This window comes from Danio rerio, chromosome 3 (assembly GCF_049306965.1).
Source record: "Danio rerio strain Tuebingen ecotype United States chromosome 3, GRCz12tu, whole genome shotgun sequence".
Lineage (NCBI taxonomy): Eukaryota > Metazoa > Chordata > Actinopteri > Cypriniformes > Danionidae > Danio > Danio rerio.
Window position 1 is genome coordinate 49,400,266 of NC_133178.1, and position 20,054 is coordinate 49,420,319.

At 36.7% G+C, this 20,054-nt stretch overlaps 1 protein-coding gene and 1 long non-coding RNA gene across 2 annotated transcripts in view; one reads left to right on the forward strand and one right to left on the reverse strand.

Moving 5' to 3' along the window:
- The window catches only part of tbcd (tubulin folding cofactor D), a 97,311-nt gene extending 80,426 nt beyond the window's left edge, over nt 1-16,885 (forward strand). Inside the window, exons 31-39 of the mRNA XM_073944965.1 lie at nt 1,007-1,165; nt 3,916-4,054; nt 9,809-9,930; nt 12,265-12,342; nt 12,558-12,647; nt 16,124-16,211; nt 16,293-16,405; nt 16,497-16,581; nt 16,715-16,885. Coding sequence (XP_073801066.1) covers nt 1,007-1,165; nt 3,916-4,054; nt 9,809-9,930; nt 12,265-12,342; nt 12,558-12,647; nt 16,124-16,211; nt 16,293-16,405; nt 16,497-16,581; nt 16,715-16,729 — 889 coding nt within the window. The 3' untranslated portion in view covers nt 16,730-16,885. The remainder of the gene's footprint in view (nt 1-1,006; nt 1,166-3,915; nt 4,055-9,808; nt 9,931-12,264; nt 12,343-12,557; nt 12,648-16,123; nt 16,212-16,292; nt 16,406-16,496; nt 16,582-16,714) is intronic.
- LOC141381275 (uncharacterized) lies at nt 13,664-16,298 on the reverse strand. The gene is made up of 3 exons (XR_012401205.1): nt 14,887-16,298; nt 14,278-14,827; nt 13,664-14,061 (listed from the first exon to the last, which is right to left on the reverse strand). It is a non-coding gene; the product is annotated as an uncharacterized lncRNA (long non-coding RNA).
- Nucleotides 16,886-20,054: the final 3,169 nt, after the last annotated feature.

Genomic DNA, 20,054 nt, shown 5'->3' on the forward strand with positions numbered 1-20,054 from the left:
GCTCTGTTTTTTCCTGCTCATTGCGCCTTTGCCGTGTGCTGTGTAAATGCAGACCATCGCATACGAGTCACTTTTAAAAGATGATGTCATCAAAAAAATCAGATACAGTCACAAAATCGGAATTGACCATCAAGATCTGTTGTGTAAATGCAGCCTAAAAGAGTTTTTTGGAGTGATATCAGACCTACTTCCGATATCAATATCAGATCGGGACATCCCTAGCTATGTGACATTTTTCCACTGCAGTAAGTGTGGTTGTAAATGTGTCACACTGCTCGCATGTAGTCTTAAACGCAACAACAAAGGCAGCTGTGAGAGAATAACCGTTTCTTAAACATCTGATGAACAGCCTCCTCCACGAGGTTATGTCATCTTTACATTGTTTTCTATTTTCCACGGACAGCCGCTGAATGGAACTGCTTCTGTATGTAAACTCATAAAAAAGATGTGGCATGATGAGGTGGTGTTTGACCACCTTCGACTCTTTAAAATCTCTTCGTGATCAATCTTTGCAAATGTTACTATGTACTATATTCGCAGAGATCCGAACTGTGTTGGTAGATTTATCAAAAAAAGTAGCACCGTCAGTATAATTCATAAATGCATTTTTTTTTGCTTTCTAAAAAAAAATGACAGAATTGTACTTAGTGTAATGTTTATTTGCTAAGGCCAGCACAACAGGATAGAGCAGTGACATGTCAGCTTCTTGTAATTTCTGAAGTTTTGGCTTAATGAAACTTGCTTGTTGGATATTTTCTGGTGTGTCAGAAAAGCATATAAAGGCTCCAACTTTCTATGTAAAGCTGCAACTCATTTGCATTTAAAGTGACACACAATTATTTAATTTTTTTTTTACTTGCACATTTGATAAGCTACATGGTATAATCAGTGCCCCATTTTGAGTCAAAACTCCAAATACAAATTCTAGAGGTATCAAATATTTACTGTACATCTCTACCTTTGCAATTAGCTCTGACAGGACTGATATGTTCCCCGTTGTCTGTAGTGTCCTGCGCATGATGTGTTGCCTGGCCCAGCAGGCTGCGGAGAAGATCGACCGCTACAGGGCCCATGCTGGCACTGTTTTTCTGCGCCTGCTCCATAGCACAGATCCTGCAGTACCTCACATTCCCCACCATGAGGAGCTACTGAGCATCTTCCCTCCGTAAGTGAAACAATTCAAATCAAAAGTTTTGTGTATTGAGAAATCTGAAAAATATAGTTCATTTTAGTTGCTATGAGTAATCATTTTACTGGTTTTTAAATTAAATATTGTGATACAATATAGGCCTATATGACTCTACTTTCTTTTTTATATATATATATATATATATATATATATATATATATATATATATATACTTTTTTATGTTTTACTTATTAGTATAGTCTTGAAGGTTTAATTATAAAATAGACTACATTAAATAAAAAATATGTATACAAAGTTCTGTCATGAAACTGAAATATAGGACTGATAGATCCTGTCCAATCGGCTTCCCATGATATAATCAACAAAATGGCATATGTGATAAGTTGATGTCACTTCAGCAGCTAATGAGCTTGCTCCTCAACATTTATATACCTTATTGTCATGTGCTTTAACATACTGAAGCCAGTTTTCAGAGACCCCCCTCCACCCCAGCTCCACCTGTGTATAGATTTACTACTGGTGTTCTTAAGTGTTACGTTGTTGGCAGCAGCAATAGTAAAAGCAGCAGCAGCATAGCAGATCTCTTCTGCCAAAATCAAACATATCAACATTGCATAATCATATTCATAACTATACTTAGGCCCAATCTTAATTCTACCCTTTAGCCCTTTCTCTTACTATTTTGCCTGTTCCCGTGAAGGGGTTTCCAAATTATTTTTAGTTGAAGGCGTAGGGCTAAGGGGAAGGGGTGAAATAGCCCTTTGAATAAAGATTTTTCAGGACCACACCAAGGGGTCGAAACCAAGGCGTAAAAAAATTTCCCAGAATACACCAGCCACAACGGCAGAATAGTTACACCCGGAAATTAGGAAATCAACAAATTGGTATTTTTCGTCATTGCAATTTTTTACAACAAACAAACATGTTTTAATATATTCATAACCACGTTCGTGTTTTACTGTCATGTTAAAAAAAAAAAACGAAATTTTGTGATTTATAATACATAATCATAACTCCTGTATAGCAGTCCCACAACATTTTGACACTCGATGACACTTGAATACCCTGTCAGAAAAGTCTAGTGGCTGGAAATGGGATTTTATAGCGTCTGCTATAATGTTAATGTTGTTTTTGGTGTGTTTACATAGATGAATATGGCCACTGTGTAAATGCACAGTATTACAATCTTATTTCCACATTATATCATTATGATAACAATATACTGTACGCCTTCAGTGATTTCCTCAAAATAAATACCAAAAAAATAACACATCTGGGATAACTTTAGCAGTCGCGATCGTCTTATCTCATTCAAATCGCGATGACAAATGGTGATGTGTGCAGGTGCTGTAGTGCTGTCCCAATTCTTATGGCCCATTCACACGGGGCTTCAGCATCAACGTTTGACAAAGGGCATGTCTGAAGTTGGGGTTGAAGCGATCGTCTTAACATCCTCAGCCAATAAAATTAGTCAGCAATCGGCTACTGTCTGAGCTGATGCAATTGCATACAGCGATCTGATTGGCTGATGCTTCCATCAGCGCTTAAAAAGTTGAGCAAGTCCCAACTTCTGCAGCGAGCACCACCACTGAAGCGGCGCCGACGGCTCCACAATGCAGTTCGGCAACAACTGACGTTACCCATTCAAATTGAATGGGAAGCGTTGAAGCTGATGCCCCGAGTGAATGGGGCATTAGGGGTGAATTTCCCCTATACAGTGCCTTGCACTGTGAAGCCCTTCCCTTGTACACTCGTTTTTAAGGGCTGAGGGGAAGGGGTACAAAAATAGTATTGGGATTGAGCCTTAATTTCTCCAGAAGTTCTCATAACAGAACTGTGGTTAATATTATTGTGTTATTAAAAAAGAAATAACAACTTTAAATCCTACATGTCTATAACTATGGTTCAGAACAATAGTTATACTTTCGTTTTTTTACCTTTTGCAGTAAAAAGCAACAAAAATGGTTTTGCTCTGATGCATTTATTAAAGTATAAAGAACCAGAAGTGCCATAAAACAAAGAATCAAACTGTTAATTCAATAATTGAAGCATAAAAAGGTATACAAATACATTTAAATTGACAAATAAATAGACAATTAAATGTAATTATTTTAATTGTGTTTTTAAATGTCATTTAATAAAACAATCAAGTTAAAATTATTTTAAATGTGTAAATAAATAGGCAGTTTTATAACTGTTTATTTAATTCATGTTTTAAAATGCTCATTGATCAAGCCATAAAAATTATGTAATTAAATTACTTCAAATGCATTATAAATGCACATTTGAAATAGCATTTTAAAAAAGCATTTGGCAATTGATTCACTCTCTCTATTTGCCACTTGTTTTTTTTTTTTTTCTTCCTATGCCACGTTAAAAATAAAAAAATAAAAGTAAAAAAAAATGCCATTAGACAGTCCACACATGGGTGCAGCCAATTAGCTTTCGCCTCAAGTTTAGCAAAAACCTCTCGCTTGTAAATGTATTAAAAACTTTATAAAAAATAAACATTGATTTCACAGGCCAGGCTTACCTCAAATAGACAGAGAAAAGCATTTACCACATCTCTGTTTGCGATGCGTGCAGAAGACTGAATGTGTCAGCCATTGACACTACTTACATAATGTAATTAAATTTGGGAGGTGCACTTTTGCATTGAAGTTTCAGGAAACAGATACTTTCATTGCTTACAATTTGAGATGTAATCCAGTCGCTTGATTAATTATCTTTGACCTGTGGTGTTTTCTTTTTTTAACATACTTTAGAGAGACTGGAAACTCCCTGAACTGGAACGCAGCATCACAGGCCTTCCCTCACATCACACAGCTGCTGCGCCTTCCTCAGTACCAGTATCACACGCTTCTGGGTCTTTGTGTGTCTGTGGGAGGCCTCACCGAATCTACAGTAGGTCACACCACATAAACACAACCATTAAAACACAGTGGCCTCTTTTTTGCTTAAAGGAACACATTTTTTTTTCTGTCATTTACAATTGACAGTAAACAGTTGACTTTAACCATTTTTTAATCCATTTAGCGCATTTGTTGTTCTGGCAGGGTCACTTTTAGCTTAGCTTAGCATAATTAATTGAATTAGATTAGACCATTAGCATTTTCTTCCAAAAAAAAAAAAAAAAGATATATATATATATATATATAGATATATAAGATAAGATATATATATATATATATATATATATATATATATATATATATATATATATATATATATATATATATATATATATATATATATATATATAGCCTTATATACCCTAACCAGTCCAGTTAACCTAATTAACCTAGCTAAACATTTAAATGTCACTTTAATCTGTAAAGAAATGTTTTAAAAAATATGTAGTTAAATATAATTTACTGTCATCATGAAAAAAAAAATAGTTATTAGAAATGAGTTATTAAAACTATTATGTTTAGAAATTTATTTTAAAAAATCTTCTTTCCTTTAAACAGAAATTGGGTAAAAAAATAAAGGGGGGTTGCTAATAATTCAGGGGGGCTAATAACATCAACTATATATATATAGTATATTTTTGCATGCTGACAATTTTTTGTAAATATTTTATTGAAATTATACAGTTTGAATTATGATAATAGCTATTGTTGCTGACATGGCATACCCCATGGGTATGAATGATCTATATACTTATACAGAAATGCAATTTAAACAGTTTTACAGCATAACCATCAATCAGAATAATTATACAGTATGTGGCAAAGCAATGAGGTAGCAGCAATTGATCAATTACAATAAATTGCATGGTGATAAAAGACCCAGCAGTGACCAACAGAGGGAGCCGTCGCCGCTCTATCCTCCAGAGAGTCTGCCTATGGTGAGCGCGGTCAGGAGTTTGAATGCTTTAAGGGAAATTGACACTACTAGACCGTGTAGCTTTACTTTGCATTGCTTCATTTCAGATTTTCAAGAATTGCAACACAAAAGTGGTCTGTCGTTTTGGGTTTTGAAAAATAAGCTGGTGTTGAAACGCTCTGGTGTTTTTTAGAAAATGGCTGACATGTGTTTGAATAAACTGAAAAGCTGCCACAAATGTGAGCCTCTGCCCATCCTGGCCTCAAAGTGCACAGGGTGTAAACGGCTCAGACGCGAAAACCACAGCTCCTCCAGCGGGCCCGGCATTCACTCAAAACAAATTTAGCTGGAAGTGAGCGAGCACTGTTGGCACCTTGTCCCTTCACGCTTGTGCTCATGCTTTTGGTGGTGACTGAGGGCCCCTGGAGGGATCTTCTGCTCATCAGCTTGATCTTTCCATTCCCTTTTGTCTTTTATCTGGAATGCTGATTTCTTCCTGTACTTTTTTTATTATTATTATTCCTTTTTTTGTTTGTTTGAGGTTCATTTTCTGATTATACACTACTGTTTAAAACTTTGTGGATGGTGAGTTTTTTTTTTTTTTTTTCTTTTTTCATATTTCTGAAAGTCTCTTACTATATGCTCACCAAGACTGCAGGTTTCTGATCAAAATATAGAAAGAGCAGTGAAATTCGTACATTTTATTACAATTTGAATCAAATTCTTCTTCACGTGACAGAGATGGCAGCACTGGTATTGTCTATCTATGGTTCACTTACTTACTCCCAGGGTCATTTTTGTATATCGAAGTTGATATTCAGCTGCACCATATTGGTGTTTTGTTACATCGTTTTTATGTAGTGAGCTGTTAGCCCAATGTTCAACCCCCAATCTGGAACACCGGGACATACACACATACACTACAGACTATGTAGCTTACCCTTTTCACCCATTCTGCATGTCTTTGGACTGTAGGGGAAACTGGAGCACCTGGAGGGACCCCACGCCAACAAGGGGGGAACATGTAAACACCTATCTAGGGTTTAAAATAAATAAATCAATTTAATAATGGATAAACACATTTACATATTTCATTTACTCATTCAGTTTCTTTTCGGCTTAGTCCCTTTATTAATCTGAGGTTGCCACAGCTGAATGAACTGCCTTCATATATATATCCAAAGAGTTTTTAAGTACATATTATTTCTATTTTCTTTTTTCATCTCTCAAACCATGAAAATATTTTAGTTGTGGCTTTAACTTTAACCAGTATATATATGTACACATATATATGTATATATATATATATATATATATATATATATATATATATATATATATATATATATATATATATATATATATATATATATATATATATATATATATATATAAATATATATATATATATATATATATATATAAATGTATATGTATATATATACATTATTATATATATATATATATATATATATATATATATATATATATATATATATATATATATACATTTATATATACATATACATATATATATATATATATATATATATATATATATATATATATATATATATATATATATATATATATATATATATAGGTTAAAGTTAAAGCCACAACTAAAATATTTTCATGGTTTCAGAGATGAAAAAAGAAAATAGAAATAATAAGTACTTAAAAACTCTTTGGATAACTATATATAAAAAAGTTTTCAAATGTATCACCTACTTAGCATTTTAGGCTCCATGCCTTTGCTCCAATGGCTGCTGGGACTTCACCCTTGACTTTAATTTAAAGCCATTTAGTTATTTATAGCCTCAACTGTTTGTTGATGAAGAAAAATAATAATGTCGGGGGTTTTAACGGGAGCTTTGAGCATAGTAAATGTCAACTCATCTGCCAGTTGGACCTATAAATGAGTCGGTGGAGCTTTCCTCCTCTCTCTCCTTTGACTGGAGCCACAGCAGAGGTTACGCTCTCACCTTCAGCCTAAAACCGTATGATTTCTCGGTGCCAAAACTGCTGGATAAATGAGCGGTTCTCACAGATTCGATGCTGAATGATGGAGCTTCTCTGTGAAGCTCAGCTCCCTCTGGGCCGCACAGCGCAGTTGAAACCGTACATAATCAGGCTTCATCTGACCCCTTACACACATTAATACACCACTATGAGAGAAGTTTGTGTTATGGATAGATGTTTTAGATGGGAGAGAAAGTGCTGCTTTCTCTGCTGATTACTTCCTTTTTTCATAGTGAAAATAGAGGAACTTGCTGTCTCATGCATTACGCCATACATACTGTTTATGATTGTTATGTCCAAATCTGGATTAAACCTTGTGTACTGTTCAAATGTACTACCCTTTTCTTATGTTTTTCCCCCTTTGACTTCCATCCTTATGACATTTTTGATTGCAAAGCCATGCCAGCATAATCATGCATTCTTCATTTTGGTGGTATTCCTGATTGGGAAGAGGTCAAATGTGTATTTTTAATGTTGATCATCAGTTGGCAGCATTAGGCCTGTATACAAAAAAAAAAAAAAAAAAAAAAAAGTTTTTGGCTTGTGTATGCAGTTTTATGGAGTAAAAAGGCAGATTATAGTTTGTGCAGAAATACACAGAAAACTGAGCTGCTTATTTTGAGTTTCTCTGACATATTAAGATAAATGTGCAAACAGCTACTCTGCAACTGATGATAAAAATAAAAAATAGCATTTTGTCCTTATTCCAACAGTGAAAACCAGCAACAATCAAGAATGCATGATTTTATGGTGTCATGGCTTTGAAAAAAAAAGTCATTATAATGAAAGTAAATAGGACAAAAACAGTTATGAACTAAACGAAAGGCAGGTAAATTTGTGTTTGTTTTTTCAAAGCATTTTCTCAAAATATGGTTAAAGTCTTAACATAGAGCAGATTTTTTCAGCACATGTCTAAACATAATAGTTTTAATAACTCATCTCTAATGGTTGATATATTTTATCAAAGACACTCATGATGACAGTACATAATATTTGACTGGATATTTTTCAAGAGACTTCTATACAGCTTAAAGTGACATTTATAGGCTTAACTATGTTAATTAGGTTAACTAGGCAGGTTTTTGTATAACGATGTTTTGTTCTGTAGACTATTGGAAAAAAATAGCTTAAAGGGGCTAATAATTTTGTCCTTAATTTTTTTTTTTTTTTTAATTAAAACTGCTTTTATTCTTGCTGAATTAAAACAATTAAGACTTTATGCTGAAGAAAGATAATGATCAGATATACAGTGAAAATTTCCTTGCTCTGTTAAACGTCATTTGGAAAATATTTAAAAAAGAAAGAAAAGTCAAAGGGGGACTAATAATTCTGACTTTATCTGTATGTGTCAAAATATGATATCACCAAAAATACTTCCCTTTGGTAAAACTGTTGTAAAAAAAGTTTGGTAAAAAAATTGTGGCCAAATTAAAACTCATAAACACCCCAGAGTGGATGAAAACATTCCCAACAGCCAGCGTTGGGGGAAGTTACCTTAGAAAGTAGGGCTATGTTCACACTGCAAGGCTTAGTGCTCAAATCAGATTTTTTTTTTATAAATCACTGTTATAAGTGTGGCCAGTATCAGATTTGCAGTGTGAACAGATCATGGTCCTAAACTGACCCATATTATTTACAGGGAGGAAAATAACTGTATATATGGAGTTGAAGAATTATTAACCCTTCTAAATTATTAGCAACTCTTTATCCCCCAATTTCTGTTTAATGGAAAGAAGGTTTTTTTCCCAACCCATTTCTAAACACAAAAGTGTTCATAACTCATTTCTAATAACTGATTTATTTTATCTTTGCTATGATGACAGCACAGAATATTTGACTAGATACTTTTCAAAATGCAAGCATTCAGATTAAAGTGTGAAGTTCAAAGGCTTAATTAGTGTAATTAGGCAAGTCATTGTATAACAGTATTTTCTTCTGCAGACAATCAAACTATATATTGCTTAAGGGGTATAATGATATTGACCTTAAAATAGGTTTAAAAATATTTAAACCTGCTTTTATTTTATCCAAAAAAAAAAAAAAAATCACAGGTAGGCGAATAATTTTGACTTCAACTGATAATCATTTTGAATAATCGTGATTACAATTAAGAGCAAAAATAATCGTGATTAGGATTTTTTTCCATAATCGAGCAGCCCAGTATATTGTCAGGTTATGCCTAATATGATTATTGCCCTTTTCACAGACAACCGTTGGGTATTTCATGACCTGTAAAGGGTTGTTCTGCTGCTACTAATGTGTATTTAAAACCTAAAAGTCAACCTTGAGCACTGTTGTGTTACTGATAGGATATTTTTGACTATACTATACTAATATTATAATTAATAATAGTGTACAATGTATTGTAAAAAAAAACATAATCATTATGCTATAATTGAAACACAAGACTGGTCTAAAATGTGTAATCAGAATCTTTTTTTTTTTTTGGATGGATGGATGGATGGATGGATGGAAAACAGGCCATTTTACATTTTGTGCCATGGAAATAAGTGTGGATCACTGATAACTTTTTTATTTTGTAATTAATAAGTAAGTACTTGAATAAATATTTAATTGGAGTACAAAATAAGACGTGATCGGCAATAAGATGTAATTTATGTCACATTTTTGTAAAATGTATATAATATACTGTATTTTTTGTATTTAAATATTACATTTTGTTTTAAATATAATAAATAACTTATGGATGTAGATAATAAATAGTGTTTACAATAACATAACAACTACAATTCAAACTATTATTCTTAGTTTGTCATTTTTAAAGCATTTTTCCTTGTGTGCCTGCAGGTGCGTTTTTCCTCTCAATCTTTATTCGATTACCTAAAGGGCATCCAGCAGGACTTCACAATGCTTCAACAGTTTGGAGACACATTGTTACGCATCTTCAGAGATAATCTGCGCAACGACAGGTGCAACAAAACACAACATAGCTACGAAACCACATGCAACACCATACAAATGTAGTCAGACCAAAATCTTATGTCACAGTATGAGATGTTTGAGATGCTTAAGAATCTCAACAAAATAAAAAAATAGCTTTATATATTAAATACCAATTTTTTGGAATTTAACATCCATATGAAATTAAAATTTTAAATGTTTACTTTGCTAGTGTACATTCTGAAGGCCTGTGCACACCATGACGTTTTTTGCTTGCAGTTTCCATCGACGTTTAATGCCTCGTGACTAATTAAAGGCTGTCAATATGATCGTCCACACCAACGCGCAAAGCGTCAGGCGTAAAAGTGTCATTTAAAAAAAAAAACGCCTCATGGTCACTTTTTTTCAAGTGCACAGAGCTGCTTAAGTTAGAGTAAACAGCACTTGGAGGCGCTCTAGCGCAAAACTGTCAATGCGACCGCACATTGAAGAAGATGGCCAGAGGCGATATGAACGTGGAGCAGCTTATTGCACTGGTCAACAATAGTCATTTATTTATCGCTAGAGCTAGAGCTGCTTCTTGAACCATCCATAACAACAAGCGTGCAAACTTTGTCTTCTTCTGTGTTACAAGCAGATGTCAAAAGCTTAAAGTTGTGTAGCACCATCTAATGTCAAGGAGTGGTTATGCATACTCTTCTGCTCGATCCCAGTAAAAATCGCTTGGGTTTGAATCCGGAAAAACATCTTGAAAAATGCTGACGATAAACGCAAACAAAAAGCATCCCTGTGTGGGCCTTTATTCTTTAGTTAGACAATTATTCTATGCAAATTACATTACATACAAATTACCAAAATATGTACGGTTATCTGTTCGCTCCTCTGTTGATGTCAGTGTAATGCTGCGTTCACGTCAGACACAGAAGAAGCGTCAAGCGTGGGTGATTTTCATGTTAAGTCCATGCAAAGACGTGAATAGATATCCTGCGGCGCAATACGCGCGATGTGAATTGCGCGGCATGAATGACGCACACAAAATGAGCATTTTGGCGTTTGATGCGCTTAACTGGGTGCACCTCTAAAAGGATCTAGTGCACTCAGACACTGCTTCATCAAATCGATGCTGTTTTTCAACCTTCATAGATCACAATAAACACAGTTTAATAAATAAAAATACATGTTAGCCTTTTAGCAACGAAGTTAAAGTCATCGGGCGCAAATCCGCATTTGTTCTGAAGTGAGTTTAATACGCAAATGAAGCAGATTTGACGCGCGAAAAAAGTGGATTTTGACGCGCGATTAAAACGAGTAAACTCAATGTTCACATGTCTATTTACGCGTAAATAGCGCAATTTATCCGGACATTCCGCATCTGGTGTGAACACAGCATAACAGCCTCAGCCACAATATTCTTATCCCCGCCTCTCTTACCATTATTTAGCTATAAATTCCATTTTAGTTGTAAGAACATAAACATTAGGGGTGTCAAAATTAATTGTTTCTTCTGTGCACCGCGATGCAGACGCGGACAATTCGGTATGGATTGAGTAATAATCATAACCGGTTATTATGTACTGACGTCATTTATCTCCTATGCACTCTGTCGCGAGGGAGGTGAGCACCGGTATTTACAACACTCAGCCAACTCAGGGCCGGCCCGTGGCATAGGCACCATAGGCAAATGCTAAGGGTGCTGTATATCCAGGGGGCGCCAGAAATGAGCGCGCTTCAGTTGGTTTTGTTTTCGATTTTCCTGACACACATTCAGTTATAGACGGCATTAACTCAAAAAACTCTCACCCTAAAAAGATCTAAAGTGTGTTTCCTACAGAAAGACAAAGCTGGTTATGTTTCACAGCTGTCTTTCATTTTTTTCGCTCAACATTACGAGCACTGCTCCGTTTAAGCCCTCGCAATCTGCGTTTACTTTAGCCGGCAGAGCTCTCCCTGTTGCAAGGGCTTAAGTGTGTGTGTTTGTGTGTGTGTGTGTGTGTTTCGTGTGTGTGTTTGTTTGTTTGATGCTGTCTATGTTTGTGAATGTGTTTGAATGAGAGACAGTGTGGTGCTGTGTGTCTGTGTGTTTATACAGACAGCATGTTATAGCCTCCCCCCTAAAATATAACACTGTAAATGGAAAGCATCGTCAATGCACCGTTGTGCACCGAGATATCGAATTGAACCGAATCGATGGCATGATAATCGTTACCGAACTAAACCGTGAGACCAATATAGGTTCACACCTCTAATAAACATACTGAAATAAAAGTCTCAGCAACTTCAACTTGATGTAGATTTTAAGGGCTGCATGCCAATTCATTTGGTTATATGTTGCATTTATGTTATATGTTTTCACTGCCCCACAGGGTTTCTGTACCTTTACTGAAGATGGTGGACCAAATCCTTGCTAACGGCTGCTTTGACCTCTTCACTAGACAAGAGAGGTGAGCGTGGGAAAGCCAAGTGTACATTACTGCCTCCTTTGGCTCAGATACACGAACCATCTAGAGCTCGGCAGGAGAGATGATATCATGACAGAAAAACACAGAAAGGACTCACACAGGGATGAGCCCGGCCAAGCCATGTGTTGAAACCGAGAAGTCAGAGGGAGAATGTGTGTTGGTTTGTTTTAATCGGATGTCCTTTTCTCTGTTTGCAGTCATCCATTTTGTGTAGAGCTGCTGTCGCTCTGTAAGGAGGAAATCAAGAAGTCCAAAGATGTCCAGAAGCTGTTGTCATGTATTGCAGTGTAAGTGCTCCAACACTGGGCCATGGGTCAAAGAAGTATGTCTTTGTCGGCGCCAATAGCCTAGTGGTTAGTGCTTCGAAATGTAGCCCTGAAGTGCTCACGGCAACATGAGTTTGATTCCCAGCTTGAGGTCCTCTGTCAGTCCTTTCCCTTTTTCTCTTATCTCCGTGTTTTACTGTCTTTACTATAATGTCCTAAAATATAAAGGTTAAAACATGTGTTTTATATGTCTTTCTTATTTGACACACCTGATTCAGATCATCAGCTCGTTAACAGAGATCCATTACCTGATTCTTGTGTGTCAAATAAGTGAGACATACCAAATGTGCAGAGCTGGGGGACCCGAGGACCAGATTTAAGAACCACTGCAATAAATGAATGTGGTTTTGGGATTAGTGATTACTTTTAACCTATTCACATTATCATTGATCATATGGTAACAATTGAAAGGTGTACGATAAAGGATGCCTTTAAGCATTCACAAAGATGTAAGGCTTGTTTTTGTCAATCTTTCTTTGTAAATGCTCTTAATATTATTTCATTTTCGACAGAACACCTGCCCTCTAACAATGTTTCCAACAAGTTGCTTACTATTGTTACTACCTTCCCTATGTACCAGGGCCAGACAGAATATTAAGGCCGGTTTCACAGACAGGGCTTAGACTACAGCCAGGATTAGGCCATAGTTCAATTAGGACATTTAAGTAATTTTTTATAGACATGCTAAAAAAAAAATAAAAAAAAAACATTATGGTGTGCATTCTGAGAGAAAACAAAGACACTGATACTTTAAAAATCAGTTCAGTTGAAACAGCTCAGACTTGCATTTTAATCTACAACTAGGCTTAATCTTTGTCTTTGAAACCAGAAGAATAAGTTATAAGACTTATAGTATAATATAAGATAAATAAGGTATAATATATATGTGTATATAGATGTGTGTGTGTGTGTGTGTGTGTATATATATATATATATATATATATATATATATATATATATATATATATATATATATATTATAAAAATCTGCAAATTTCTGTAGTTGCAGCTTCTGTGTGGGCCTATAAAATGACCTCTTTGGGCCTTAGAAGTGCCTTCTTTTTCCTTTTAATTGAGGTCAAAGCCAGTTCCAAATGGACTGGTCGGCTTCAAGTGGGTGGGACAAGAGTTCCTAGTGGGCTGTTCAAACCTCCCAGCGTTTAAATTTTTTCAATGTCATAAACATGTCAGTCCAACCCATGGTGTTTTATGAATCTCTACACCTACCCCAACCCTGAATCCAACCTCACAGTAACCTATTTTTATTTATTAACATATACACAGGGCCGGCGCCTCCATAGAGGCGACCTAGGCGGCAGAATAGAGAGAGCGGCATCCCCGAAACTAACCTCGCCACCCGCGCCCTCATCCGCGTCTAGGGTGGCAGAATAGAGAGAGCGGCGTCCCCGAAAATACCCTCGCCAGCCGCGCCCACAGTTATATTTGCGTCTTGGGCGACAGAATAGAGAGGGCGGCGTCCCCTAAAATACCCTGCCACCCGCGCCTCAGTTATATTCGCGTCAAGGGCGAATATAGAGGGCGCGTGACCGTCCTTTGCCTAGAGTGGCAGTTCAGCTTGCTCCGGCCCTGCATATACTAACCCTTTATTTATGTCTACAACTACCTCAACCTCATAGTAGCCTCTTGTGTTTTAATGTGTAGACCCAACCCTAAACCCAACATTTTAGTTACCTCTTCTGTTTTATTAATGTCTAGACACTCACCCCAACACTAAACCCAATCTTATAGTAACATATTGTGTTTTAGTAATATCTACACCAACCCTGAACCCAACCATATAGTAACCTGTTGTGCTTTATTTAAATCTAAACCTACTCCAACCCTAAACCCAACCTTATAGTAACCGGTTTTGTTTTATTAACTTTTACACCTAAACAAACCTCATAGTAACTTCTTGTGTTTTAATGTATAGACCTACCCCAATGTTAAACCCAATCTCATAGTAACCTGTTGCGTTTTTTTAATGTCTACACCTACCCCAACCTTACAGTATTCTCTTGCGTTTTAAAGTCTAGACCTACCCCAACCCTAAACACAACCTTATAGTAAGCTGTTGTGCTTTATTAAAGTCTACACCTACCACAACCTCATAGTAACCTCTTGTGTTTTAACGCCTAGACCTACCCCAACCCTAAATCCAATCTCAACGTAACCTGTTGTGTTTAAATAATGTCTAGACTTACCCAAACCTTAAACACAGCCTCATAGTAACCTGTTGTATTTTATAATTGTATAGACCTACCCCAATCCTTAACCCAACCTTACAGTAATCTGTTGTGCTTTATTAAAGTATACACCTACCCCAACCTCATAGTAAGCACTTGTGTTTTAATGTCTAGACCTACTCCAACCCTAAACCCAACCTTTTAGTTACCTCTTGTGTTTTATTAGTCTACACCTACACCAACCCTAAACCCAACCTTATTGTAACCCGTTGTGTTTTATTAACGTCTACACCTACCCCAACCTCATAGTAACCTCTTGTGTTTTAACGTGTAGACCTACCTTAACCTTAAACCCTAACTTTTAGTAACCTGTTGTGTTTTATTAATGTCTAGACCTACCCCAACAATAAAACCAATCTCATAGTAACATGTTGTGTTTTAGTAATGTCTATACCTATTACAACCCTAAACCCAATCTTAACCTGTTGGGTTTTATTTATGTTTACACCTACCTTACCTCATAGTAGCCTCTTGTGTTTTAACATCTAGACCTACCCTAACCCTAAACTTAATCTCATAGTAACATGGTATGTTTTAGTAATGTCTACACCTACACCAACTCTAAACCCAACCTTATATTAACTTGTTGTGTTTTATTAATGTTTACACCTACCCCAACTTCATAGAACCTACTTGTATTTTAACGTCTAGACCTACCCCAATCCTAAACCCAACCTTGTAGTAACCGGTTGTGTTTTATTTATGTCTACACCTACCCCAATGCCTAGACCTACCCCAACCTTAAACACAGCCTCATAGTAACCTATTGTATTTTATGATTGTCTAGACCTACCCCAACCCTAAACCCAACCTTTTAGTAACCTCTTGTGTTTTATTAGTCTACACCTACACCAACCCTAAACCCAACCTTTTAGTAACCTGTTGTGCGTTATTAAAATCAACCCCAACCCTAAACCCAACCTTTTAGTAACCTGTTGTGTTTTATTAACATCTACACCTACCCCAACCTCATATTAACCTCTTGCGTTTAAACGTCTAGACTGACCCCAACCCTAAACCTAACCTCATAGTAACCTGTTATGTATTATGAATGTCTATACCTACACCAACCCTAAACCCTGCCTACTTGTGGCGTAAGTCTCTTCAGGCAGCAGCGATACTTACTTACTTTAACTGAGAGAAGAAGATATGATGACTAAATGAACTCTGTCTCTCTGTCTCTGACCGCAGGTTCTGTGGACTGGTACAGTTTCCTGGTGATGTGAGGAAGAAAGTCTTAGTTCAGCTGTTGATGTTGCTCTGTCACCCCTTCCCTTTGGTAAGACACCAGTAGCAGACCAGATTTAGTCTAGACAATTTTGATGTATTTTTGACTCCATTGTCTGTCTTGGGTCTGAAGATCCGAAAGACGACTGCCAGCCAGGTATACGAGATGCTCTTGACCTACGATGATGTCATCGAAGATGAACAAGTGCTCGCTGATGTCATGGCCTCGCTTAGTGACACAAATTGGTGAGTGCCTACATGGGGATTATTAAAGGATTGTGAGAAGGAATTTGGTGTGGATACTTGTTTTATGGTCGTTTCATGTTTCCTGTTTTAGGGAAAGTGACATCGCTACAGTGCGGAGTCACAGGAATCAGCTCTGTGATTGGTTGGGGGTGCCGAAGCCCACTCTTGTAGCCAAGGTAACATATTTAGAGATTTTACAGTGATTGTTTTGGAGTTTGGGTGGTGTCATTATTAAGATCTGATATCCAGAATCAATCATTACTCACCTATTTATTATTCTTATATACATTTTATATTTATTTGTTTCAGACTTCCCCTCAATAGTTCAATGGTACACCATCACCCTGAGAGATGCATGTGGCTCTGCATTTGCAGTGGACATCAGAAATAGTTTTTACGTTCTCCTGCCAGATAATATTGTCCTTATAACCGTCTATGATCTGTCATCATCAAATTCTTAAGTAAATGTCTTTGAGTTCAGTGCCTAGTTCTTTAAATCAGAGGTCACCAATCTCTGTCCTGGAGTTCCATCAACACACCTGCCTGGAAGTTTCAAGTATACCTAGTAAGACCTTGATTAGTTTGTTTGGGTGTTTGTTTAAAATTGGAGCTAAACTATCCAGGATACCGAATCAGATTATGCTACCCATCAGATTATACCAGATTATAGCTACCAACACAGCGTTTAAATGGTTCTGGGTTAGGTAGGTTAGGGCTCATCAGACTCATTCATTTATTCATTTTCTTGTTGCCTTAGTCCCTTTATTAATCCGGGGTCGCCACAGCGGAATGAACCGCCAACTTATCCAGCAAGTTTTTACGCAGTGGATGCCCTTCTAGCCACACTCATTCACACACACACTTATACACTTTGGACAATTTAGCCTACCCAATTCACCTGTACCACATGTCTTGGGACTGTGGGGGAAACCGGAGCCGAGGTTCAAACCAGCGACTCAGCGACCTTCTTGCTGTGAGGCGACAGCACTACCTACTGCGCCACTGCCTCGCCACACTCATCAGACTTCTCCACATTAAAATTTAAACTAGTAGCAAAATCTGATGGGTAGCATGTTATGTCATTAAAATGTGCTACCTACTTTTTGAATGGGAGATAGAAAAATCTGACAAGGTAGGAAAAATCGACAGAACACCTGCCCTCTAACAATAAGTTTGGTAAAGCCTGCTTTAATGATTTTTTTCATGGATCTAGCTCCATGGATGGATCTAAAATAAAAGGTTAATCCAGTTGCAGAGCAAATATCATCAATTACTAATATCCTTATTAGAATATTTCTTGCTTACAGGTTATATAGTGTGAGGTAAAGAATACATTTGAAGTACCAGATCTAAACCTAGAGCTGCCTTATTCAATCCAAATTTGAGGAAATACTCATCCAGAAATAAGTATTCTGTCATAATTTTCAGCATTCTGTCAGTGATGTGTCATAATTCTTTAGAAGCTGTGCTTTTTAATAAAGCTTGTGAAACCTTCACAAGTCTGGCTTTTTGTCGAATGTAATTTCATTTCACTGAGCTGTGTCAGAACGCAGTGCCTTGAATAAACAATGAATAAAGTGCAAATATTTTTAGACTTCTTTTATATTGATATTTTTTTTAAAAAGTTACATTATTGGTATAATATTTAACATTCAATTCTAATTAAATCATGAGATGTTGCTAATTCTGTAATTTTTGTGAAAAAAGAATATCTAAAATGTCAAATTTTTTTTTTCTCTTTAATCTGAAACACTTAAAAAACTTGAGATCAAATTACTGAACTTAATCAAATTCAAGTGCGTCTGCGTTGCATTGACTTCTGGCACACATAAACTATTTCAGCAGGAAGAACAAACTTCATCCCACTGTTCCTGTGAAATTGTGTGGTTTTGCTTTAAAAGATGCATTTTAATAGATGAATTACCGGCTTGTGAACATCAGGATTTGCACACAGCAAGGTTGCAGGAAAAAAATGGGAGTGCAAACATTGACATCCGAGGGAATGACATCTGATGCAGCACAGAGTTTGTTGTTGTCTTAGAATTAAGTTATATGGATTACATATTTGTATTAATTACATAATGCTTTCAGCTTATTATAACAGCTTGTCACCCAGTGATTAGCACAGTAATTCACCAAAATTAATGTTAAAGTGAGCGGCGTTCGTCTGACAGATCCATTTGCGATAGCACCCTTCCAATAGATATTGGATAAGATGAAATGACCAAGCATCCAACCCCAAATATACAATCTCATTCAAGCTCCAAGTGATTTTACAAGAGAGAAGTTAAAGGCCTACAAGTCTTTGGATGCTTAGTTGTTTTTCTCTTTTTTTTTTTTTTTTTTTTTTTTTTTTTTTTTTTTTTTGAGGTTTATAGATCAGAACCATTGCATGGGAAATGGCATATGCACTTTCCACTCCCATTTTGTACATGTGCCACATTTATAAATGAGATCCTTGGAATAAAAAAACAAACAAACAAAAAAGCACAACCAGTACCATTATCTCTCATTTGTTATGCTGTGTACAGAAAAGCGTAATGCATTTGGTCTCGCATTCACTCTAATTAATAATTGGGATTTGAGGGAACATGGGTGCTTAGGGACCTCTAGGCAGATTACTTCCTTCTCTCACACCCTTCAACAATTAGTTCCCCCACTTTGTTTCCCTCCATCGCAGCCAGCACAACAGCTTTCCAGACAGGCAACTTCGCAATGAAACCCAATCTAATCCGCCTCATTATACTCCAGGGAAAGTGTTAACATTTACAGTGGAGGAAGGCCTGGCAGTGGACAGATGCAGCTTGGCAAGGTCAGACCAGTCAGCGTGTATCCAGCGAGCGGCTGATGTCTGACTGTGGGCAGGACGAAGAAGCCTGGCGCTCTTCTCACACTCAGCCCAACCCATCTCGCCTCTCACTTTGGGCACAGGCTTTACTGGAGCTTAGAGAAGAACCCAAATGGTCTCAAAATACACAACAGCACTCCTGGCTAAAACAAAGGTCTGATTGTTGAGCTGGAGCTCTTGGGTGGATGAGCTCTCATTCTTTTACGAGAGGCACAGTAGATGAAGTGGTTTGATATAGATTACTGCCCGTTGGGTAATCATGATTTGGGCTCAAGCTTGTCCTTGTGTTACCCCTGAACTTTCGGCAATGCTTTTTCATTACTTTTTCATCAGCTCCAAGATCCAAGAATGATTACTTTATTAGCTTCCACGCCAACAGACTACCCAATATCAGCCTGATTTTTGACATAATGTAAATGAGTTGGAGATTTGCCAATGACAATGGTCTACAGCAGGGATCACCAAACTTGTTCCTGGAGGTTCGGTGTCCTGCAGATTTTAGCTCCAACCCAAATTAAACACACCTGAACAAGCTAAACAAGGTCCTATTATGTATACTTGAAACACCCAGACATATGTGTTGAGGCAAGTTGGAGCTAAACCCTGCAGGGTACCGGACCTTTAGGAGCGAGATTGGTGACCCCTGCTCTACAGGATGTTAAAATGAATCTCGTATAGTGTCAAAATTATTACAGTGGCCAAGAAATACCCTACAAATAGCACAGACCACAGCAAAATTGAGTCAGGGGACCACAAAAAGTGACTGTGGCGAACGAAACAAGGCCTGTCGCAGATGAGAAA